Below are 20,675 nucleotides of genomic sequence, written 5' to 3'. Positions count from 1 at the left end.
AAAAGTCCAAATTTTAAAAGCTGGATTAAAAACCTTGAGCCTCCACCAATTATGTAAACAAGATCTGCCTTCACCGAGTATGTAAGCGTGGGAAAATGAAAAACAAGAAATGATCGAACTGGTTTTGATAATTAAAACAAAAAATAAATTATTAGTACAAAATTTAGAATTATAATTAGAAATTATGAAATAACAATAAAAAAGATGAATATTTCAAGGGCTACTCGCTTGGCTGCTAGTGAAGATTAAATTTGTTGTGGTTATGAAAATTTAAAACAATGACTCAGTAGTCACCTACCTTTATGATAATGGCCCCCAATTTGGCATCCAATGGTTGAACGCGAAGTTAATTATTAATGAAAAATAAAAAACTGATCTAATGAAGTGGGTTCAGATCCCTTCCTATCCAATAATACATTCTCTTTAAACTGCCCGAACTGTGACAGGAAAACTGTATTATAAAACAAGAACAAAATCTATCCCCTTCACCAGAACAGCCGGACTTTTACTCACAGTCCTATCGAACGAGCTCCACACCACAAAAGTAAATTTTGGGTATTAATATATAACTCAGTCAATGCCAAACATGAAGCCATTTCAAATACATATTTTATCAGTCACACAAGCGAGCACGTTTTTTATGAAAAACAAAGTGAAGCTACAATAATTTGATAACAAGTGAAATAAACAATCTTTCTGTCGATGACAAAACTGTTCAAAGACAAAAACATTGTTCATTAAACTTTCGTAAATTAAAACTCTAAAATCCTGATCAATATGAGATAAATATATGATTCATATATATGTCCCATATGACCAGGTGACACAATAAATAAACTACTGGAATATTACAAATATAATGATACAATAGTTATTTGTGCAACTAGTGCGCAAAGTGACAGTTTGCTGCACCGAAAGAAACGTTTACGCCCGAGCCGTAGGCCAGGGCGGAATGGTTTCTTGAGTGCAGCAAACAAACTTTGCGCACATATTTCACATTAAATTTTTCCTACAGCTACCATTGAATATGAAAAGTGGGTGAAATTCCCTGAAATCCATCAAATGTTTTTCTGTGTAATTATTATTAATAAAAACCTTAATTTATTTAAAATTGAATAATAATATTGAATTATAATGATTAGTAATTCAATTGAAAATTTATGTGACTGCTTGAAGGGAGGGGGGTTTATGTTATGTAAGCATTGAAATGACTACAATCAATCAGGCACTTATAATGGCAAGGCAAGGCAACGCTGTTCTCCACTGCCATTCATTATAACGTGGGCCTCACTATGAGTGTTACTAACTTCATTTTGATTTTGCTGCACTGGTGCTCCATATAACCTACCAACTATTTTGCGTTGTCATGCTGCAAATCTGGAGTACGCAAAGTACTCACTTTGCGCACTAGTGCGGAAAAGTGATTCTTTGCGGCCTGCAATCAGTGCACAAATGGTCACTTTCAAGGTATCTGTAGGGAAAAATAATAACCTCTAATAAAGCAGTGAAGAAAAAAAAATACAAAAACCCAACAAATTTTTGCGTGAAGCCCGAACAGGTATGACGACATAAATGTGTACACACATTTTTATCATGCATGTCCTATCGTAAGTGTGGCCAGCCTTATGCGTCATAGTCAAACAACATATCCATATCTCTCCTGTACTGAAGTCACTTCTCTGTATAGATGTCTATTAAATTACGAACAAATTATTGGATTATCAATGAGAGAACATTCCATTAGATTGATTTATACAATGATTGCTGATTTGACGCCTAGTGAGATCTTACTCGCCAATTAGCCGTGGACGTCCCACATGCTCGTTTCGTCCAACACAAGTCTTTAAGAATAGTAAAAGATTTGCTCTAAAATGGATAAATTGATTTGATGTCAAAAAATTGATTGTAATTGTAATTTTGTTGCAGGTATTCTACAATTGTTGCAGAGTCGAACGTCGAGGCGGTTCTGCAGTCTCGCCTGACGCCGGACATGGAGCGAAAGCTGGTCTTTCTGACGTCATCCGTGCGCTTTGGCAATCACAAACGCTACCAGGACTGGTTCCAGAGACAGGTAGGCCGGTCTGCCTCAATTAGATCTGCTTCAATTTTGATGTGGAAAGCGAAAAGGGACCAGTTGTCGGAAGAGTAAAATAAAATGTTCAGGGCAGACAATAATAGAGACTAGGGTCAAAATATCAATCGATTATCATGCTGTAACATCTCCTTTATTGATCAGAATCGATTGAAAAGTCGACTTTTTCGTCAATTATATGAACACATGTAATGTTGCAGAAAAGGGAACATTGCCCTGTTTTATGTTTGATAGGCATAACTAAGTCATTTTTCAAGATATCAATCTGAATTCTTTTTAAATTGTTCTTTATAGTCTCCTTTATTGAGGAGGAATGATATCTCAAATTTGATTTTCAAGACACCTTGTCCCTATTTGCTTTCCACATCACATATACTGTTTTATTGATCGAACGTAGTGAGGTCTATGTTTCAACTCGGATTTTCTTTCGTCTGTCTGTATGATTGTGTGTAACGCGATTACGGCCAAACGCGTGATAGAAATCGATGAGATTTGGCAGGAATATTCATTTTTCAACTGCGCGTCGATGTATTCACAGGTTTTTTTTTGAAATTTTGCATTTAAAGGATATTTGAAAGAAAAGTAATTCCTCCATACTCTGATATCACTGTAATCCTATTATATTAAGCGAGCAATTTTTGTATTTATATATCTGGCTATTTTCATATCTGGTATTTATGTTTAACGGATTTCAAAAACGGCTGTAACGATTTCCACGAAATTTGGAACATAGTAGGTTATGATATAAAGATTCGATTGCACTAGGTCTCGTCCTTGGGAAAACTCGTTGAACGACATTAAAAGGATAATTCATCCTTGGCTGAAACAGCTGTGGATAGTAAAAAAGTGAGTGAGCGAGTGAGTATGTGAAAAATCAAAATATCGCATCCCCGAAATTCATAACATGACATATAGTAGCCAGCTGTGAAATAATTATGAACACGATCATTTTAGAGAATTGTGTTCTGTTTATCAATAATAAAAATAACGAGCGAAGCTCGGTGCCCCGATATTCTACTTTGAGATAGGATCAATCAGACTATGGAATTATTCATAATCAATCAGCTGACAAGTGAATTATTTATTGCATGCATTACACAGATGTCTGGCCGTGTCTATTTCTATAAGGTGGCGTTTCAATATTTTTTATGATGCGTGTCCATCAGTATCAATATTCTCACATTTGAAAAAAATTTATAGGTGATTGAAAAAAAAATATTAAATGAACTAAATAATGCTGAAGAAATTATAATATTCTTGATTGAAAGAAATATTTTGAAATCTGTTGAAATATTTTTGTCAGATGGAAAGATTATCACGGAACTGGATAAATTTATTATCATATGGGATACAAATTCAAACATGAGTTTATTAACATAAGTGAGTTTTTGATCTTGGAGAAAACGAATAACAGTTTTTAAGAGTAAATTATGATTCAACTGAATGAACTAGAACAGGTGACATCAGATACTTGTGGATGAGAAAACTGCGTGAGGTCTACTGTTCACAGAACTACTAGCAAATTTGTAGAAATCAGTTTACTTTCCTTGCCCTATTACCATAGGTAAGGAAAGTATTGCTTTCCGAAAAAAATAAGGTACCCCAATTTCTAAATTTCTATACGTTTCAGGTCCCCTGAGTGCAAAAAGTGGTTTTGGGTATTGGTCTGTATGTGTGTGTGTGTGTGAGTGTGTGTGTGTGTGTGTATGAGTGTATGTGCGTCTGTGTACACGATATCTCATCTCCCAATCAACGGAATGACTTGAAATTTGGAACTTAAGGTCCTTACACTGTAAGGATCCGACTCGAACAACTTCGATCAAATGCAATTCAAGATGGCGGCTAAAATGGCGAAAATGTTGTCAAAAACAGGGTTATTCGTGATTTTCTCGAAAACGGCTCCAACGATTTTGATCAAATTAATACCTAAAAAAGTCATTGATAAGCTCTATCGACTGCCACAAGTCCCATATCTGTAAAAATTCCAGGAGCACCTTCATCTGTGCAAAATTTGATTTTAGATTCCCAATTATCAGGCTTCAGATAAAATTTAAACGAATAAATTTAAGTGGGAAAGATTCAGCATATAAATCTCTACAATTTATGTTTAGTAATATTTTCACCTGAAATTGAAAATAAGCTCGAAATGCGAGAAATAAGATTACTCAATTGCAAACTGTTGGCAACTGTTGATTCTATTAAATCATTCACTATGAAGAGATAGCAGATCGTGGGTCTGCAGCGCTATTGTCCTGTCACCAGCTGTCTCAGATCTTAGAATAGTAGATTTGATATGCGCGGGAACACTAGCGTCAGTTGATCAATTTTCATAACGGCAAGGAAGTTGTGTGAGTGCGCCCACCAGATTTTTATAACGTATCAAAGCTCATTTATATTATCCCAAACCATTCTACCATTAGTAAATTCACCTTTGACCAATTGACAATATTAAATATTGTACGAACAAAAATCGATGTGGTGTGTGTGTGTGTGTGTGTGTGTGTGTGTGTGTGTGTGTGTGTGTGGGTGTGTGTGTGTGTGGTGTGTGTGTGTGTGTGTGGGTGTGTGTGGTGTGTGTGTGTGTGTGTGTGTGTTGTGGTGTGTGTGTGTGTGTGTGGGTGTGTGTGTAGGCCTTTACAGTAGGCGTCCCGTAGCTTTGCCTTCGTGACTCAGAAACGGCATATTGGCAAGGTATGCTTCGCGGGGTAATATTCACGGCTTTAAAACCATTGGTCTTCAAAGACCTTAGATCCCTAGATGGAGGAAGCTCCCTTACACACAGAGATACTTCATAAATTAGAGAGTTGCAACGTATCACCAGCAATGGAAAGAGCATGTTGAACGAATGTCAGCTGATAGGCTGTGTTGTGCTAAAAGGACGTAGCTCCAAAAGCTCCTTGTGTATCTTTTCTGATGCAACACGTTGCGTTTGAGAAGATACAAGAGAGCATCGGTTGCTTATTGAAAGATACACTTTCAAAAATATTCGGTGTTTTTGAACGGGTGTTATGTAGTAGAGTGACCTGACCCTCCGCCGATAGGCAAAGCTACAATACTCGGACAGTAATACTATATAATTATTATTATTCTTATTAGTAGTTCTATGAACAGTAGACCTCGCGTTCAGTAAGTTACATTGAATTGTTGTCATGTTCTTAAAAATTGATAAATAATTCATCATTTAAATTTCTAGAGGAAATCCTAATAAACTAGAGCTTCTTTATTGATGTTAGCAAGGCTTTTGACACTGTAAACCATAGCCTATTGTTCATAGTTGTGGAAGGCGGGCATCAGGGGAATAGCTTTGGAGTGGATGAGAACATTTGTGCAGGGTAGGAAACAGGCGGTTCAGATAAAGAATGATACAAGTGATGTGTTATATATCCATCACGGAGTACCGCAAAGCTCAGTACTTGGACCCATTTATTTCTCATCCACGTCAATGACTTGTTCAAGGGTGAATTTAGAGTCAGTTAACTGCTTTTGCTGATGACTCTGCGTTGGCCTACACAAACACTCAGGATCAGCTTAGGGAGGATATCCAGCATGACCTTAATAAATTGACACTATGGTTCACCTGCAATAAGCTATCCATGAATGTCCAGAAGACCACTACATCCTGTTTAGTCTCACTGGTACTCAGAGTTTTGCTGTTCCTCTTCGCCTTCACGCCAGCAACTGCAGCCATGATTGCTGCAATTGCCCAATAGTGGTGGTGAGACCACAATTAAATATTTGGGTTCCTCCTGGACCATAATCTAACGTGGAAGGCCCACATCTCAAGTCTTAAAAATCTTTACATTTTTACCTCAGGACGATGTATCAATTGAGGGGTATTTGCAATATCAACACATTAAAAGAGGTTATTATTCTTTTGCTCATGCTAGAATTAATTAGGTTTAAGCTGCTGGGGCGTACTTTCACAACTATGTCACCCATAATCAAGCTTCAAAATCATTATAAGGGTAGTTGCTGGAGTGGGGCCTCGTGACAGTTCTTTCCCGCTTTCGATAAACTTGGCATCCTCCCGGTAAGACATCTATATGTATATAAGGTGCTCTCTATATTCTATTTGATAAGTATGAATGATGGCGTGTCAATAGATTATAGTGATACTGTAACTGACCCTCATCATACAAGGCAGGCTGATAAGGGTTTTATCCGGGGTGTCAGACCAAACTGCACTTTATTTAAAAAATCTTTTATTTTCCTGACTCCTAAATTTTTAAATCTTCTACCTTCTCCAATAAAAAATTTATACAATAACTGCAATAGAATACAGCTAATAAAGGAAAACCTGAAAAATTTCTCCTCTCTTCAGCCCTGAGAGATTGGAAGATCTTTACAACGTCACTGTTTAAGTAAATACTTAATTGGAGCAAATACTTAAAATTGGATCCAGTACACTTTTAATTCATTTTGACAAAAACAATTGAAGTATATTTCCTTATAGAAGAATGGGTTATAAACTATCACCACAGATATTGAATCTCACCCAAGTATATACAAATCTAAATGGTTAAAAACAAGAAGCGGAGTACCTCAGGGAACCGTGTTAGGTCCTTTGCTATTTTTACTTTACATTAATGATTGCCTTCTCATCTAGATCCAGCTCACTGCGTTTTGTATGCGGACGATGTCAGTATTCTACTAAAAAATGATAGTCAATCTAATATGGACTTACAATGCCAGGAAGCTCTTCTCAAATTGGATAATTGGCTAGCTGCAAATATGCTGAGCCTTAATTATAGTAAAACCAAAGAAATCCCTCAGGGACGTCAAGAGGGGCTAATTAAGGATTGGGAACCGCGACATAGGTGTGTTAGAGACATAAAAGTACTTGGGATAGTTGTAGATTCAGATATTTCATGGAAACCACATTTGGAATACTTAAAAGGTAAACTTAGCTCTGCAATTTTGCTATCAGAATTTAAAATCATTGCTTAAAAAAGAAACGCTCAGACAGGTTTACTTTTCATTTTCACTCCCTTTTGACATTTGGCATAGTTTTCGGGGAAATTCAAGTGATGTTATTCAAATATTCAGACTACAGAAATGGGCACTGAAAGTAATGTCGGGAGAAACAAGACGAACTAGTTGCAGGCCTATTTCTAAGGAATTAAAAATCCTTCCTTGCCTGTTTGTACATTTTGAAACTATATATGTTTTATTAAGAGACACCAACACGAGTTTAATACAGGAGAGGCATTTCATAGCTATGAAACTCGATATAGGCACAATTTAAGAGATGGAGTTCATCGAACAAATCTTTACCAACGGGGAGTGAGAAGCGCTGGTATAAGATTGTTCAACACGTTACCAACACATATAAAAGAACTGACGGTAAATTTTTAAAACTAAACTAAAAAATGAGTTGTTGACTATTCCGCCTATTCAACTGCGGAATTTACGGCTCACTATGAGCAATAATACTTAGGATATAGTGACTATTCTATTCTATTGACTTATTATTTTGACGATTCTACATACCCCTTTTTAGGTGGTCAAAGATGAATAATAATAATATAATAATAATAATAATAATATAATAATAAGATATAAGCATTGTTAATTATTAAATATGTTGAATACATCAAAAAATCATTAAGGTCTATGAGTATACCTTATAAAATCATCGATATATCTCTAAAAGCAATATACACTTAGAAAATCATTCATTCATTGAGATCGTCATTTGCTAAATTTAATCAAATGCTAAAGATGTAAGCCTAATTCATTTGCCTTTGCTTTAATCTGTTTAGATTATTGTTATATTTAAACTATTGTTAACTTGGCCTGACTACCTCGATTTTTTATCAGTACTTTTGTTCTTTGAATTATATCAGGATATTATCTTCTTTTGTATTTTCTAGTTCCTATTATTTTTTATTGTATTTCTTTTCTCAACTTTAATATATTTTATCTATTTTCATTATTATTTTAAGTTAATTTTGCTTGGTTTGAACTGTCCTTTAGTTCTGTTCAGTGATGCTCCTGACCTTGTCAGCAAGGACTTTGCTTGCAGTATTTTATTTCGTGCATTAATTATGGTGTATTTTTGTAAAACATGGTAGCTGTGCTAGATTACATTCATCATCCTATAATGAATTAACAATTAGTATTATCAGCAAATTTCTATTTATTCGGTTAAAAAGTTGTCTTAAGTATTGTTTTGTTATTCTTATTTTGCTAACTTTTTTTTTAGTTTTGTGCGCTGTTCTGTTGTTGTAAATTGGATGCGAAATAAAATCTTATCTTATCTTATCTTTTCTGTCCTATCGTACCGTGACGTGTCGTCCCGGAATGTAAGTGTGAGCGCTGTTATCAGGTCTGGTTCAACTGTCTACAACGTTGATGGAAAGATACATTTCAAGATGTTCGACGTTTTTGAACGGGTAGTATTAAGGTAGGCGCACGCACACAGATCGTCATCGTACGGACGGCACACATCGGACGATCAACGATTAGATTTGATGCATTGTTTTCAATTGAGTGCGCATACCTATCCGCATCGTATTATAGGCATGCGCACTCCATTGAAAACAATGCATCAAATCTAATCGTCTGATCCGTCCGATGACGATCTGTGTGCGCCTACCTTTATATCCACTAGACAGCTGATTTATGATGAATAATTCTAAAGTCTGATTTTACAGTAATATTGGTGTTCAAAGGATACTCCTTTTCCTTTTGTATTATCCTTAAAATGCAAAATTTCAAAAAACCGTATGTATACGTCGACGCAAAATTCAAAAAGAACATACCTGTTAAATTTCATGAAAATCTATTGCTGCGTTTCGCTGTAAATGCGGAACATAAAGAGAAATGCAAAACCATCGACTTGAATCTTAGACCTCACTTCGCTCGGTCAATAATTATCATTCCTTTATTATTATTACGAACCCTTTATTATTTGCAGACGGAAATTACTGAGATTTGCTGAAACTGATACTGATTATTGAGATATTATTATTGGGATTTTAGTTTAATAATAATTATTCTATATAATTTTTTGTTAATTTTATCGCAAAAAAATTTGTTGTTAATTTTGTTTTATAATTTTGTCGCAGTATTTGGCGCTGCCCGAGTCGCAGACGCTGCGCTGTGATTTGATCCGCTTCATAGTGGGCGTGATCCACCCGACCAATGAGCTGCTCTGCTCGGACATCATTCCACGCTGGGCTGTGATTGGCTGGCTGCTCACCTCGTGCACTTCGGCCGTCGCCGTTGCCAACGCCAAGCTCGCCCTCTTCTACGATTGGCTCTTCTTTGAGCCCGACAAGGACAACATCATGATATCGGTATCAATAACATTTCATTTTTTTTTCATTTCATTTTTTTTCATCCCACTGACCACCTATGAAAGGGGTATAAGGATTTGTCAATTATAATCTAAGTCGTCAATCTTTGCATTCTATAATGCAAAAGAATTCCTCACTGGAATAAGGACAAACCTGCAACAACTCCTCCCTCACCTTAATTCTGAAATTTTCACCTGTAAGAGCTTTTATGCGTGTTGGCAATGAATTATGAAGCCGAATTCCTCTTTACCCCCCTCTCATACATACCAGTTCGATGAATGTCGTCTCTGAGGTTTTGTCTATATCTGGTATTGTATGAGTGGAACAACTCTCCTGTATTGAACCTATCTTTATTCCTATCAATAAAACAAAGAGCCTCTAAAATATATACACCTGGTAGTGGGAGAATCTTTTACTCTTTGAAATACTACAACTTGCTCTAATAGATTCATCCACCATCACTCTAACTGCCCACTTTTGAATCCTAAATATGTATTGCATGAGTTGAATTGCCTCAAAATATAACACCGTATGAAAGAAGAGAATGGAACACAGCAAAATAAACACTTCTAAGCGTTCCTGCATCCAGCAATTTCTTCACGGTTCTAAGAACAAATACTGCTGAGTTTAGTTTGCTAAACGCCAGGAGAGTTCAGAGTCCAGCACTACTCCAAGTACCTTTGCCTCGTTTGCTGAACCTATGTTTCCATCTCTCGTATCCAATACTGCTTCCCGAGCCGTCCTGAATGGAATCTGCATAGTCTTATTGTAATTTAGTACCAACATATTTGAGGCCAGCCATTCTTCTAGTTTCTCAAGAGCTCTTCTACTTTCAGATTCCATATCATGCTGACTGTTACTTTTCAATAAAATATTTCTATCTATATATGGACTAGTAGTTCTGTGAACAGTATTCTCATCCACAAGTACCAGATGTCAACTGTTTTAATGTTAACATACTCAGTTCACGTTTGAATTTGTATTTCATATGATAAAATTCATCCAGTTCCGTGATGATCTTTCTATCTGATGAAAATTAATTTTTTAGAATAAAAAATATTATCATTTCTCCAGCATTATTTAGTTCATTTGTTTATTTTTATTCACCTATTAAATTGTTTTTTTTCGAATGTGAGAATATTAATACTGATGGGCACGCATAATAATACCATGACTGCAAAACAAAATATTGAAACCAAAGACCTTAAAGCTGCGATTAGACCAAATTTATTGAAAAAATGTTAATAACTCGATCCTTTTAGATTATATTAGATTGAACATAACTTATCATACACATGATGAACCTATGTGTACTTCAACTATACATATGATGAACATAATTTTGTCAACTTCCGTTCAATCCAATAGAATCTATAAGGATTAAGCTATAACCATTTTGTTAATAACTTTGGTGTAAACCCAGCTTAAGATGCATACCTTTTTAATGTCTTTGATTGAAACTATAGACCTTATACAAATACAGTAATAGACTGGCTTCTCCACACATCTGTGTAATCACTTGTCAGCTGATTTATGATGAATAATTCTACAGTCTGATTTTTACTCTAATATTGGCGTATGAAGGAGGCTCCTTTTTCCTTTTATATTATCCTTGAAAGGCAAAATTTTACAAAAACCTTGTATATACGTCGACGCGCAATTAAAAAGGAACATACCTGTCAAATTTCATGAAAATCTATTACCGCATTTCGCCGTAAATGCGCAACATAAAAATATATAAACATTTAAACATTAAGAGAAATGCCAAACCGGCATTTAAGAGAAATGGCACTGATTCATTCATTCATTCACTCACTCACTCATTCATTCATAATCTACAATTCTGAATACCTTTCAAAACAGGTAGAGGGACAACTTTGGAAGGAGAAGACGACAGAAATGTAGAACCTTTAGACAATATAAAAGTTCTATATGAGGTCCACGTTATAATGGCAGTGTTTGATTAGCAATGGTATTGCTATCCTTGTCTATCATTCAACAAAGAGGATAGCGCTAGCTCTTTCTCTCTTTGCTCTGTTGCCAGATCGTCTTTTAACAGTGTAGAATTAATAATTAACAAAATATTTCATCTTAATTATTAAAATTATTGAAAAATATAATTTCTTGCTTAATAAAATATAATTGATTGTTTTAAACGAGAATGAACAGTTAATATTACATCAAATATCGGGGACCGAGCTTCGCTCTGGAGTACAAAAGCATAAAAAATGTAGCCTATTACGAAGAAGAAATTGTAATAACATTCATAGTTCATACCGAAATGTTCTATCTAATCACAGTAAATTGAAATTAATTCCCAGAAGAATGCAAAAATTTCCCTCACAAAGGCCCAGTTGCACAAAAGCCGGTTAAATTTTAATCCTCATTAACTTCACGTGAACCAAATCAGAGACCATTTCAAAAAGATGGATCTACGAATTAATCAGGATTGAAAATAACACGGCTTTTTGCAACCGGCACTAAGTACTGATGAATGATTACAAAAGTTCAACAGCTGAGTCATAATTTTGACACAGCCCACACACATGAACTCGCTCACTCACTACCATCACCAACAGACGACGAAATTATATTATCATAATCTGTTTTTCCAAGGATGAATAATAATTATCCTTTTAATGTCTTCCAGCGAGTTTTCCCAGGGATGAGACCTAGTGCAATCGAATCTTTATTATATAACCTACTATGTTATGAATTTAGTGAGAATCGTTAAGAGCCGTTTTCGAGATCCGGTTGAATACAAATATATAAACAGAAGTTGCTCGTTTAATAGTATAGGATAAACCTGTATCAGCTACCGTCTATACAGAAGGCATTGTCAAGACAGAGGATCTGCAACTTTGTTCTCCTATCTTATCTTTCTCACTGGCCATTATAACGTGGACCTGACTATAGTTATCCTTATCGATGCTTGAAATCGAAAAATCGAAGAATGATTCAATTAGAATCGTTATTGCATAAAACATTGAACAATGTTAATACATCCAGATAAATTACCTCTGTTTTTCCATCTTGGGTAAGGTTGACTCTCGGATCCAGTAGATGCAGCTATTTTAACGGAACTACAGCTAGCACTTGTTATGGCGGGATTTTGCAATATTATGTTCTTCGCCGTTATGGTTTTTGGAGATTTAATAATTAATATCGGGGCACCGAGCTCCGCTCTGGAGTACAAAAGCATATAAAATAACAAAGGAAGAAATTATAATATATTTATAGTTCATACAGAAAGGTTCTATCTAATCACAGTGGATTGAGATTAATTCCCAGAGCAATGCAAAAATTTCTCTCACAAAAGCATGTAAATTTAATCCTGATTAATTTCACGTGAACCAAATCAGAGAAGACCATTTCAAAAGATAGCTTATCTGATTGGTTCTACTGGAATTATAAGGATTAAAATTTAACCGGCTTTTAATAAAATATAATTTATTGTTTTAAATGAGAATGAAACGTTAATATTACATTAAATATCGGGGACCGAGCTTCGCTCTGGAGTACAAAAGCATAAAAATGTATTACGAAAGAAATAATAACATTCATAGTTCATACAGAAATGTTCCATCGAATCACAGTAAATTGAGATTAATTCCCAAAGGGAAGGCAAGAATTTCCCTCACAAAGGCCCAGTTGCACAAAATCCGGTTAAATTTTAATCCTGATTAACTTCACGTGAACCAAATCAGAGAAGACCATTTCAAAAAGATGGATCTACTGGAATTAAAAAAAAAAAGTGATCGGACACAATTAATATGATAACAACAGTTACAAATCAAATACTACAAAACTAACTTGTCCCCGATTTTATTTTTACTTATATCAACGACATCTTTAAACTAAATATTGATAGTTCGAAAATAATTTCCTTTGCTGCATAGGCTGTAATAGTTAAGGACCGCTCATGGTTAGAGACGTAATCGAGAGCAGAAAGAGTAATATCCATTGTTAAACAATGGCTTGATATTAATACATTGAGTATAAATACATCAAAAACTAAATATATTACATTTTCTCTACAATAGTTGGTCAACCAAATGATGCTATGAATTCAAAATACATACAAATTGTGATTTCGAAAAATGGAAGGATTGTGCATGCCCTCAACTAAAAAATGAAAATCTATAAAGTATCTGGGCATCATGGTTGATTGTAACCTTAAGTGGGGCCTCATATAGAATATATTTGTAAACGCTTAAAATTTATTTCCTTTATCTTTTAAAGTCCGTAAAATATTAGACATTAATTACTTAGGGTCCTTTACTTTGCCTGTGTTCAATCGGTGCTGCAATATGGTTAGTGGTATGGGGAGGAGCGTATGATGTTTTCATGAATAAAATTTTTACATTTCAAAAATTATAATAAAAGCAATTCTTAATAAGCCAAGGGCTTTTTCTAGTAGTGGAACATTTGCCGAATTTAAAGGGACAGTACGTCAAATTTATATAAAGAAACTTCTCTACTATGCATGGATGAGGAAGGATGAATTTACAGTGAATAATAACGTTTCTATGTATAACCTGAGAGTTACATCTCATAACATTTATAATATTACTATTCAGATTTGACAATAGTGCGAAGACAATCGGGGTATCTTAGCTCAAAAATAATAAATATCATGCCAAATGCATTGTCAGAATCTCTTTCTAATAGGGGTAGACAGAGGATGGAACAGATAAATAAGTGGTGATACAAAATTTTTTTCGACATCAGTCAAATATTATAATACTAGTAATTTGTTATTAACTTCGATTTTTTTGTAGCTTTGATTATTAGTAGTAAATAAATTTTTATATTGTCTAAACAGCTGATACTCTCACTCAGCGGTCAGGGTTTTGCCCTTGCTGGGTGGTGCCATGTAATTTTAATTTATTTGTAAAATAGCATAATATTATAACCTAGAATATTTCTTTGTAAGTTTTTATTTTGTATTTTGTTTTTATGGGCAATAAAGATGTTTGAAAAAAAATTAATCAGGATTGAAAATAACCCGGCTTTTTTGCAACCGGCACTAAGTATCTGATTGAATGATTTCAAAAGTTCAACAGCTGAGTCATAATTTTGTCTCAGTCCCACACACATGCACTCGCTCACTCATTTCCATCATTAACAAACGACGAAATTGTCAGCTGTTTTTCCAAGGATGAATACATGATTTTAATGTCCTCCAACGAGTTTCCCAGGGATGAGATCTAGTGCAATCAATTTTTATATTGTAAACCTACTATGTTCTGAATTTCGTGAGATTCGTTAGAGCCGCTTTCGAGATTCGGTGAAATACAAACATTTAAACACTAAACATATAACAGAAATTGTTCGTTTAATAGTACAGAATTATTGAAGGTGCACAGTATTACAGAATGCATTTTATCTAACGTAGTATTTTAATAGGGCTACTTAAATGTTTAATTATACAAAATTACCATTTCTCAATGTTTAATCGACTTTTATGTGTTACAGAACCAGCAATTTTAGTGATGCATCATTCCATGAGATCTCACCCAGTCGTTACAACCACTTTGTTAGATTTCCTTTGTAGGTAAGTTATCAAATCAATACAACATATTATGAAACACCTAATATTTAGTATTATAGTCAGGCCAAAGTTATAATATAGAGACTACCAAATATCACAATATTAGAGACTACCAGCGTTACACAGCTTCATGGGAAAGAACTACGTGGACTATCGGCTTGAGATAACAGTAAGGTGGTCCATCCACTGGAACCGATTTCGTCCGAACTACCGAACATTACCTAAAACTACCGAAAGCATCGGCCGAAAACTACCGAAATCGTCCGAACGATCCCCCAACAAAGAAAGCTATAGATGCTCGTCCATTGCAATAGGTTCATACGTCCGTGCACGGCCGTCTCCGGCCGATCAAGTTTTCGATCCGAATTGAATGGGTTATTCCTGCTCTATCCGGCCGAAGTCGAGCTGAGACAACATCATCCTAACCTCAAAACTGTTCCACAGTCTTGTCTGTTTTTGTTTTTTGGAACTTGTTCTGTTTTATAAATTTCTAACTATGGACAATGAAAAGTTAATAAGTTTGGTTCAAGAGCATGTTCCATTGTGGGATATGCGAGACAAAAGATATCATCGTTGTGACGTTCAAAGGAATCTGTGAACAATGATTGCTTGATAATGAATAACTAATTTAGTGGATATTTGTTTATTCAATTTTCAAAATATCAATATCATAATCATTGTTTGTGAAAAATTTTGGTGGCTATGATAGTAGTTAATTCAATAATTGGCAACCAGTCAACTACTGAACTAGACTGACGAAAACGGTTCCAATCGACGACCGTGTTCGGGCGAATCAACGGCCGGCAGATTCGTCTGATCCAACGGCCGAGCGGATCGGTTGAATACGGTTCCACTGGACGGTTAGCCTAAAAGGTGCGACATAAACGCCCTCTACCATGAGATATCTACTTATGCTATTGTTTCTCTATGCTAATGTCCATTTCAATTTCTTCACCAATTCATCAATAATTTCTTACAATAAATTGCGTTTATTTTTGTGATTGCAGATAATAGCAGCTTTTTACCCGCCTCTGTGCGAGAAGGTGAAGCAGGGCATCTGCTGCTCTCTCCGTCAGATCCTCGAGAAGCGTGTGCTACCCTCTCTCTCGCCGCTGTTCGAGTATCCCAACTGGACCGCGAACTCAGAACTCTCATCCGGGAAACTACTCGCTTGCTGCTAATGATGATTCAATCTTGTGGTTATAAAAATTAAACAATGATCTTATCCAGTAGTCACCTACCTTTTGAACATGGATTCCCCCTTGGCATCCACTGGTTTAATCGCGACTTACAGTTAGTATTTGTGAAAGAACAAAAATTACTGAACCAATGAATAGGCTCAGAACCCGTCTCCTTAATAAACAATTATTTTTAAACTGCCCGATCTGTGACAGAATAACTGTATTATAAAACGAAACGAAACGAAAGTCTAGCCTTCTTCACTGGATCAGCCGGACTTTACTCACAGTCCTAACGAATAAGCTCTGCCCCAAAAGCTGAATTTTGGGTATTAATATAAACTCAGTCAATGTCAAACTTGAAAGCCATTTCAAGTACATATTTTTATCTGTCGCACAAGCGGCACGTTTGTTATTAGAAGAAACAAAAGAAGCTAAGTTCATATTGACAACAAATAAAATAAACAATCTTTCTGTCGATGACAAAGATTGTTCAAAGACAAAAACACTGTTCATTGAACTTTTAATTTAAAAAACTCTAAAATTCTGATCAAATGAGATGAATATATGATTCATATATATGTCCCATATGACTAGGTGACAATATAAATAAAATATTATTCTACAGAGTGAGTTATGTATGGAACTCTTCAATAAATTGGAGACTGGTGTGGATATAATACTGTAACTTTCAAGATAAGTTATTGGTCAAATACTCTACCTTTGACGTACAAATGAATTTTCAACCCCTCCAAGGGGGGTGACTTAGGGGTAAATAGAATATTTTAAATGTAAACACCCATTGTGTGGTATATCATTTGAAAGGCCTTTCTAAAACAAGAAATATGACACAAATAAAAATGTTTTATGATACTTTTATCCAAATGGCGGCTGATTGAAGTTTTGTTTTTACTTCCTGCCCTAATTGCCATAGGTAAGGAAAGTATTGCTTTCGAAAAAAAAAGGTACCCCAATTTCTAAATTTCTATACGTTTCAAGGTCCCCTGAGTCCAAAAAAGTGGTTTTGGGGTATTGGTCTGTATGTGGTGTGTTGTGTGTGTATGAGTGTATGTGCGTCTGTGTACACGATATCTCATCACCCAATTAACGAATAACTTGAATTTGAACGTAAGTCCTTACATTATAAGGATCCGACACGAACAATTTCGATCAAATGCGATTCAAGATGGCGGCTAAAATAGCAAAAATGTTGTCAAAAACAGGGTTTTCGCGATTTTCTGAATACTGCTCCAACGATTTTAATTAAAGTTATACCTAGAATAGTCATCGATAAGCTCTATCAACTGCCACAAGTCCCATATCTGTAAAAATTTCAGGAGCTCCGCCCTATCTCTGCAAATTTTGATTTTAGATTCTCAATTATCAGGCTTCAGATACAATTTAAATAAAAAATTTTGAGTGGAAAAGATTCAGCATGGAAATCTCTTCAATTAATGTCCAGTAACATTTTCACCTAAAATTAAAAATAAGCTCGAAATTCGAGAAAATGTTATTATTTCAATTGCAAACTGTTGGCAACTGTTGATTCTATTAAATGATTCACTATGAAGAGATAGCATACCTCGTGTGTCTCCAGCGTTATTGCCCTGTCACCAGCTGGGTCAAATGTTTGAATAGTAGACTTGGGATGCGGCACTAGCGTCAGGTGATCAATTTTCATAACGGCAAGGAAAGTTGTGGGAGTGCGCCACACCAGATTTTTAAAGATATAATGATAAACTTCAATCAGCCGCATTTTGGATAAAAGTATAATGAAACATTTTTATTGGTGTCATCTTTCTCGTTTAAAAAGGCTTTAAAAATTTTGTATCACAAATGGATGTTTACATTCAAATATTTGAGTGAGACCCCCTCATTTCTTGAAAAAAATGAAATTCTATTTAACTTTCAGGATGAGTTATTGGTCAAATACTCTACCTTTTGATTACAACTGAATTTCAACCCCTCATAAGGGGGTGTATAGGGTTGTAAGTCGAATATTTTGAATGTAAACATCCATTGTGTGGTACATCATTTTAAAGGCCTTTTTAAAACAAGAAAGATAGCATCTATAAAAATGTTCTATTGATACTTGTAACCGAAATGGCGGCTGATTGAAGTTTTAGTTTTTAAAAAAATATTGATAAAGTTTCTTAGTAACTAAGAAATGATTAATAGTGTTGTATTTCTTTTTATAATGTAAAATGAATATATCATTTTTATACAATTAAATTTCCGTTTTAGAAATCAATCAAAAACGGGGTAACAGGACTAACAAAAAAATCATCCTGTATAATATTACTATAGTTACTGAGCATTTCTAAACATTTGGAAAGTTTCGAATTTCCATCTAGCTGTTACCCTGGTGCAGTAGCAGAAGTCTTCGGGATATTTACAGCCTGTAATTGGGATTTTCGTTTTAATATAATTATTCATTAATTCGCATTTGAAACTAATGCAACTTCAAATTTATTTCCATCTGTAGACTGCTGGCCGCTATGGATTTGTATAAAATGAGTGCGTGGTTTTCTAATAGTATTCAGTCTTAAAAATCTTGATAGGCCTAGATATGGGCTTCTCCAATAACTCTTGTAATTCAATAATAAAAATATATATATATAAATGATACTTATACTATAGAGATGAGGAATATAAAATAAATTGCACACCATGAAAATTTTACACATATATTACACAAATAATGCAAAGATCAGTCGAGGCAAAAAATATATATATAGAGCGATAAAAAATTAATATAAAAATAGAACAATATTTGAAATCAATAAAATATCACAGGCTAACTTTATATTCTAGATTTATGGCACGAATCATTACCATGTGCTTTATCTTGAAATCATATGCATTCTTTGGCATGTAGCTGTGACATGTACTTGCTAATACTTGTCGCTTGGATAATTCAATCATAAATATGTGCTCTAAGATCAGCTTGATAAATTAGCCACTAATAATCCAAATATATCTATATTTAAAATCTCTAGTATTTAGTAGATTTATTTGTATCGAATATATATTTTTATCTCAGGGTGCAAGATTCGGCACCTGACGGAATAGGTAGAGCCATTCATCTAGTGAATTAGAACTATGATAAATTATCGCAAATTGTATTGCAAAAAATTAAATATGATGCATATGTTTTGAATAGCCTAGATTTCGTACTTCTTTGATTAAATAGAAATTTCTAAAATATTGATCTATATATTTTTCTTTCAATTAAATACCTTTAATACTAATTTTTACTTGCGCAAGTATTACTCTTATTAATTTCTTAATTTATAATAACCCTTTCGGCGAGCTAGCTTTGATCATCAGATTATTTCGAAGCACTAGGGCGCCCATCACTAAATTCAAATTTAATCACTCACGTGTCGAAAATCTTCTTGTAAGCCGCCGATGTCGATCCAACTCCATGTGGTCCGGGATATGGTAGCCGGAATCGTCTCCTCCAAGGGGTTATAAATTTAATTAAAATGAAAAATGACTTCTGCTTCACAATAGCATCACGAAGTCTTTTAAGAAATTTAATAATTTACTTTAACTTTAATTTTTACAAAATTATTAATAAGGTACTTCGCTCTAAAATATTTGGGGTCCTCTTATGGTGGCATCTGGCTGGCGAGTGCTGGTTCTTCCTTCTCAAGTTTTACAGATCCTCTTTCCGACTTTCAAATTAGCATAAAATTTAAATATCTCAATCCTCCGCCATTAAATTCAAATAGATCTTACAAAAAATGCCAAAATATTGCTTAGATTATATGATTAATAATTTCTTTGCATTCGAGCCATATTGATAACATAGATTACACAAATTTTTACACAAAATCTACTACAATTATATAAATATATATAAATATTTTTGAATTGGCCTACAGTTGCCGCCTATTAACTGCCGTTTTACTATTGGTGCATGCAATTTTATTAGGTATTCATGCGCCTGGTAACTCTTATTTCCTGAATACATTAAATTATTTTATTTGGTTTTTTATTTATGCTCTTTGCATGCTAGTTAATATTCTATATATTAATATTAATTCCATGCTACCTAATAATTAGCCACGTGGACGGGTGTTTTTTCACATTGCACACCATCCGAATGCAATAAAGCTCTGCCAAGGGGTTTTGGTCAGATTCTACGTTCTTCGGTTTGATCGATCTCTAGGTCACCGATCCGTGAATACATCTACATAACCTCAATCTTCAAATATTTTATAAATAATCTATTTATGAGTAATAAACTTCCTTCAAATCCTTTTTAGGTTCTTGTACCATTTAGCCAGAACAAGCTGATGCTATCTAATCTTGGTTATTATCTGCTTGGCGATATTAGCCAATTACTTTATTTTTAGACCTATTACTATTTCTGTTAGGGCTTTTCATCTACCCAGATTTAATATGTTACACGCGCCCCTGGGTTTGAATTCAAAATATTTGAGAATCACAATGTTTTTAATGAAAACCCACCCTTCAATACATTGATATACACTATACTTTATTTATAAATTATACTCTCCTACTTCTATCACATTTCGCAG

At 34.6% G+C, this 20,675-nt stretch overlaps 1 protein-coding gene across 1 annotated transcript in view; it reads left to right on the top strand.

Moving 5' to 3' along the window:
- Positions 1–1,757: 1,757 nt before the first annotated feature.
- Positions 1,758–20,675, top strand: part of LOC120352948 (integrator complex subunit 3-like) — a 62,286-nt gene continuing 43,368 nt past the window's right edge. Inside the window, 5 exon segments of the mRNA XM_039435300.1 lie at positions 1,758–1,779; positions 1,927–1,965; positions 1,968–2,071; positions 9,163–9,393; positions 15,955–16,067. Coding sequence (XP_039291234.1) covers positions 1,758–1,779; positions 1,927–1,965; positions 1,968–2,071; positions 9,163–9,393; positions 15,955–16,067 — 509 coding nt within the window.

The sequence above is a fragment of the Nilaparvata lugens genome, chromosome 9 (genome assembly GCF_014356525.2).
Source record: "Nilaparvata lugens isolate BPH chromosome 9, ASM1435652v1, whole genome shotgun sequence".
NCBI classification, from domain to species: Eukaryota; Metazoa; Arthropoda; class Insecta; order Hemiptera; family Delphacidae; genus Nilaparvata; species Nilaparvata lugens.
Note: the sequence above shows the minus strand (reverse complement) of the source record. Positions and strands in the feature narration are given on the sequence as shown.